Genomic DNA, 6,356 nt, shown 5'->3' with positions numbered 1-6,356 from the left:
TCATGTTCCGCAGTTGCTGAACTAACAAGGAGGCAACAGAAGTTGATTGTTGTGGCAATTTTTCCTGCAACACAGTTTTTCCTTTGTCATAGGTCTTGTCAACAAGAGTTTGGCTCAACTCAGCAGTTTCACGAGTCTATATCTAATCCCTTAAGGCAACGATTTCATGATCTCGCTCCTCAACCATTTTCATCAGAAAATTTATTTTCTTCTCCATCTTCACCATGACCGCTTCGGCCGTTACTTCTACCATCATAACAGACATCACATCAAGGTGTGATTCTTTCCTAGATCGATTAGAAGTAGGAGTAGAGTTGCTAAACAAGAGATTTTCCTTGATGACGATCCCACTTCTTAGAGATCCTATCAGCTGTTTCTAGATTCTCTTCGCGATGACAGGACCTTGCTCTTGCTTCTGTATGAATTCCTTTGAACGACTGCAGATGACAGGTCTCGTGTAGTTGTCGCATGTAGCAATAGTTTCGGATGCAACTTTCTTTGGTGCCATCGATTTGTTTGAGTGTTGAGAAAGAAATGAGAGGTAGAGACATCCCATTAGGCGTGCCAATTTATTTGCACGAGGTTTCTGGAGAAACTTAGTTCATGGAGTTGAACTTGGTATTTGTGTTGATTCGATGGGGATGTGATTTGATCTCTAGAACTTGATCATCTGATTCTTTCTCGGTTGAATGCGTATACTTGATTTGAGAAAGTGAAACACAAGATGTTGTTGAAGTTGGAGTCTTGGAAGAGCTTTAGAAGTCTGAGATTCTTCTGATTATTGAGAGAATTCTCTTTGGGCTCTATGGAGTGAAAATTGTTGACCCCTGTAAATGAAGAAAACTTCTCTATTTATAGAGTTCTCAAGTGGGTTTCATAGGTTTGGGCTTGGTTGGTCCATGGTCCTGGCCCTTGCACCAAACTAATTGAATTTCAGCCTTATTTGACATTTGAGTCAAATTAAGCCTATTTTTGGGCCCAATTGAACTTTTAACACAAATAATAATATTAAATTGGACCGAATTACTTTTATTCAATCCAATGGTAATGAAGTACACATGTGGCATCATCAGAATTTGTCAATTTATGTCTTCGACTTCAATTTGGGATACATGTTAACTTCTAATTAATCTCAAATTCAATTATTTGAAATTTCATAATTAATTTAGTAAATAACGTGACAATTTGCAATTGGTCTAAAATTTCTCATTCAACAATGAGAAAAAAAAATGTTAGATCCTGAATCAGCGAAAAGGATCAGAGTTTCTCTTTAGCCTAGGAAATCTTGGAGAATGGATGTTTTCTTTCCTAATCTCCTTTTATTTTTATACTTAATTTCTTTTTTAATTTTTAGATTGCATGTCAGTATTGATTTGTTGCCTTGCATAATTGTGATATTAGTTATTAACTTGAATTGGTTTCTTTTACGTTATTTTCTAAATTAAAAATTAAAGTTTAGTTGTTACATTTAGATTAATTAGAGTTTCAAAGTTAAACTTGGTGGACAATTCTATTCACGCCCTTTAGTATTGCCATTATATCACAATGTACTTTTTTTTCAATGATACTTGTTCACACTAAATTTCAAAAAAAAAAAAAAAAAAAAAAAAAAGCATGCATGTAATGAACTTGAGTTTTATTGAATTTTGTGTGAGTGCGATACAATATCTAATATTTATCCTAAGCAAAGTTGGTTGTTGATCTTGTATGTTGAATCTTACTATGGCTAGTTGGTATTGTATAGGTTAGATCGATTTTTGGCTTGTTGATCTTTTGAATGTGTTCACTTCATTGGAAGTATAGCACGTGAATTTTCTTGAAGAAGTCCTGAGAAAATGTTCATACCCTCAAAAGACTTTAGTCTTCAAGTGTTTTAAGAGTTCAAGAGTTTCCTAATCGGAAAATTCTCTTTAAATTATAGAATCTTAAATTGCTAAAACTCTCAAATGAAGGAGAACTCCTATATTTATGGAGTGCTCATGTTGGCTCAATTCAACCATGGCCAAATATCAATCTCAAATTAGACCATGTTAGTATACTGGATCCCATGGTCATGAGGAAAATACATCATTGGAATTAGCCAACTTTTGTCTTCAATTTCAATTTGTGACACATGTCAGACTAAACTTTTGGACAATTTCCTGATTGGAGCTAACAAGAGCTAGCTCAACTTGCATAAGCTTATACAATCAATTTTTGGTTAGATGTCAAAAAAAGAATTGTTAGGTTCGTATATTTCGAAATGAATTCAATCATCTATTGGATCATGAGGCAGATGCAAAATTTTGATCTTTTCAGAAAACAAAACAGCAGCTAGAGCTAGAGTTATTCGAATGGAAAGAGAACTCATACCTGCATCAATCATGCGAATAACATATCATGTACTCAATATGATGGTACTCTGAGAGATTATCGTCTTCGTTTTCATTATCATCATCGTCGTCGTCAATCTCGTCAACGTCATTATCGTCAAAGAAACCAGAATGATAATCTTCAAAATCATCACCACCGCAATCAATAATGTTATTAAAAAATTCATAGTCGATCACCTCGGGATCATGAGGCAGATGCAAGATTTTGATCTTTTCAGCACAAAATTTTCCCACCTGTCCTGCCAATTTTAAATTGAAACGTTGGCGTAAGTCAAGAGATTCAAGATCAGGACAACCATCAAGAATGGCCTGTAAGCCTTTGTCAGTTAGGGTTGCAAAATATCTAAAGGTGGCGTAATTTAGGCATAGTTTGAGCAATTGCAAGGGCCTCCTTGTCAGAGACCGCCCCTCTTTCTCTATAAAATTGTTGGTTCAATTTCAGCGACTTCAAAAGAGGGCAACACCTTCCAACACTCCTCAAAGCTTTTGCAGAAAAAGAACAAAGAACTATTTCAATTTGCTTCAATAATGGAAGTTTCGCAACTGCTTAGTCAATCCCTTGTCTAAGATGAAATAGAAAATTGCAATCGATGTCTTTTGAGTTGATTTGATCTGCTAACAAGTGAGCATATCGAGAAAGATACATCAAAATAAAACGTCTCCACTGTTTGAAAAAAGAGTAGAAAAATAACAGAAAAATTAAAAGAAAACGATAAAAGTGGAAACACAAAAAAAATTCTATTAAATCACATAGAAATCTCTCATCGATCCCGATTATAAGAGAACTCTCTTAGAGCATTCTACCACTCACACAACTGACCTAATATACCAAACTTGGACTTCAAATTGAGATGATTAGAAACCAAAGGTACATGCTCCTTTTATAGTGTTTGAAGGTCATCACTTCATTGAATCTTTCGAATGTGGTATAACTTTTTTTCTTATATTTTGTCGAAATCCAAAAAAACACACACTCCTGTTAGATAGAGATAAAGAAAAGGATTGCATATGCTCCATTGGGGTAGAAACTTCAATTAAATATTGGACAACTCTTATGGAAAAAGAATGATATAGTATTTTCAAAAGAAATTGCAGCAATGTCTAGAATTTAGGCTTCCCCACTTTCAATGTTATATTGAGTCAAAATTACATTAAACAGAAATGTTAAATGTCAATCCCACAGAGTAAGTGACATGGGTTTGATTTGATATTGGGTATGGAAATTAACCACCTCTAATTCTTATTATAGAGTCTAACAACAAAGAACAAAAGTAATCTTTGTAAATGTTGAGATCAAAAAATCAGAACATTTGAAATCATAAGAACAATACAAATGGCCAAGATATCCAACGAAATCAAGAATTCTTCTAACTGTCACGACATGAGATAGTCCTGTAATGAGGTGAACAAGAATTGGACGTAGAAAGGGCTTCCCCCCTTATCCCTCACCCTACCCTTTCATTTCCGACTGATCGGATCTGCCGTAGACACCCGAGAGACCTCCACAAGGCAGACTCAAAGAGTAAGAGGACAACAAGCAAAGAGTGTTGCTTCTCCTTGTGATCGGGATGAGGTAGATGTCTTCCAGCCGGGGGGCGGATCGTGCCAAACGACTCCGTCGATAAGAGCTCTTGGGAGTCATATGTTGTGGGAGTAAGGGCCATTAGGAAAAGAAAATGAACCGCAGCTATTGAAGCAGTTGGAGGAAGGCCTCGTTTGAGTGCTGCTTTTTTCTGATCTTCATCCGGGTTGTATTGTATCGAACCCCCCCACATGGTAGCGATCCAACTAAAGATTTTGATTCCAGTGGGGACTGCTATGATAGAATTACACAAGGTTTGAGGTCGATTTCTTTCTAGCTAGAACAGAACAAATAGATAATTAATTAAAACCACCATCTCAAGATACATGGCCAAAATATCGAATGAAAATCTAGGGTTGGCTTAGTTACATCCTCTTGAAAATAAAAGGGCCATCACCTTTCACTACAAAATTTTTCACCTTTTCCCACGCAAAAAAACGTTAGGCAAAGTATTAAAAATGTCGGGATAGGTTAAGTCAACACATTTTTTTTTGCGTCGGCATAATCGTCGTCGTATCCATGTCGGGAGAAGTTCCTCCCGACGAAAACTATTTTCTTCGGCATAAATATCATTTTTGGCAACGCAATTGTTTGCGTCGGCATGTGTTTTCCTAATAAAATACAATTTGCATCTGGAAAAGCATAGTCCTAAACAACAAAATTTCAATTCAATAGACAGATTTCTGCAACGTTTATTTACGTCGGCATAAGTTGTTTATAATTTTTTATATTTTTTGTAACAACTAAATAACCAATTTTTTATTTCATTAATACCTAATTATGCACAAACAAAAATTAATCTTTAAACAAATCAATTTTGTGATAAATATAACAAAAGTAAGCTTATATATTTAAAAATAAGACTAATATTCAATACACAAGCTATAAAATTCCACGAACAAAAACTGTGTATACAATTAAATTTGAGTTTTTTTAACTTCTTACAAATCTCCTATACAAAAAAAAAGTTTAATCTTCCCTATGCCAAAATACTCTAATCCAAAATAAGTGAGATACTAAATCAAACTAATTAATCATCTCACAAAATCTTCTCGCAATCTAAAAAAAAAACGATCTGCAAGAATATACACGAACAACCTGAAATAGGAAAAACAAATATTATTAAAGATTTCTTAAAATCAACAAAGAAAAATGCACAAAAAGATCTTAACAATCACACAAAGACTTAAACAAAATATTTAAAATGGTTATGAGGAATGATCCCTCTCTCAAGCTACAAACATGTCATCAATGTTTACATTAAAACATGAATACCACAAACAACCATTTTACTCTCTAAAAAGTGATTAAAATAGTTATAATTAAAATGTGAACTCTCCCCAACGTTACGAGCATGTCGTAAATCTACTTAAACAAATAGATAAATGCCTTTTAAATCTCCACAACTATCGGATCCCTACAAATAAGCCAAGAACATGTTCCTTTAAAATCCAGAATTAGGCTTCAAGATAATCTAAAACACAATTACAACATATACATCCTCCCTCCCCTCCCAAGCTACGAACGTGTACTAGTTCCACCTAAACGTCATTTAAATCAAAAAGTAGCAACAAATGCATAGAAAGCGTCGAAGTGAATCTCTCCCCTTTAAATCCACCTAAATTTCTTTCAAGGCTAAACCCATCATTCGATAGTCCTAAAAGCATATAACTCAACTCTCAGATCCCTACAAATAAATCCAAGAACAATGTTTCTTTAAAGTGCACAATTAGGCCTTTAGATAATCTAAAAAACAATTACAACATATATATCCACAACTAACGGATCCCTACAAATAAGCCAAGAACTTGTTCCTTTAAAGTTCACAATTAGGCTTCAAGATAATCTAAAACACAATTATAACATATACATCCCCTCCCCCTCTCCAAGCTACGAACGTGTTTTAGTTCTACCTAAACGTCATTTAAACCACGAAATAGCAACAAATGCATAGAAAGTGTCGAAGTGAATCTCTCCCCCCTAAATCCACTTAAATTTATTTCAAGGCTAAAATCGTCATAATGTATCTAGTTGTTCGAAGGTTTATCGTCTGTAATTCAATAAACAAATTTATTCTTTACATTCAATGGGAAATGAATAAAATAATAATGAATTTGCGTCATACCATACAAATTCATTTTGCACTTGAAGAAAGGATTTCGACCCACAATAATGATTGAAATTGAAACATTCTATACTCTTCTTGTTCTTCTCCCTTTTTTCCTACACAAATTATAATTTATTAGTACAACCAATTTATGTAAACAATAAGTACAACAAACACATAAAATTTGCCACTTCCATGAATTGTGCAACTCCATCATTGTACTCTCTTGAAAAGATATCTCTAAACTTAATCCAATCCTTATTCATCGTTGAACCAAATGATTAAAGTATGAAAT

The 6,356-nt window shown here is 34.2% G+C and overlaps 1 protein-coding gene across 1 annotated transcript; it reads right to left on the bottom strand.

Annotated features, from left to right (window-relative positions):
* Positions 1 to 2,357: 2,357 nt before the first annotated feature.
* Positions 2,358 to 4,147, bottom strand: LOC120073054 (putative F-box/LRR-repeat protein 23). Its single transcript, XM_039025652.1, is given in 3 exon segments — positions 2,358 to 2,709; positions 2,711 to 2,915; positions 3,862 to 4,147. Coding segments are annotated over 3 exon segments (843 nt in total).
* Between the last annotated feature and the right edge of the window lie 2,209 nt (positions 4,148 to 6,356).

Source organism: Benincasa hispida, chromosome 3 (genome assembly GCF_009727055.1).
Source record: "Benincasa hispida cultivar B227 chromosome 3, ASM972705v1, whole genome shotgun sequence".
Lineage (NCBI taxonomy): Eukaryota > Viridiplantae > Streptophyta > Magnoliopsida > Cucurbitales > Cucurbitaceae > Benincasa > Benincasa hispida.
Note: the sequence above shows the minus strand (reverse complement) of the source record. Positions and strands in the feature narration are given on the sequence as shown.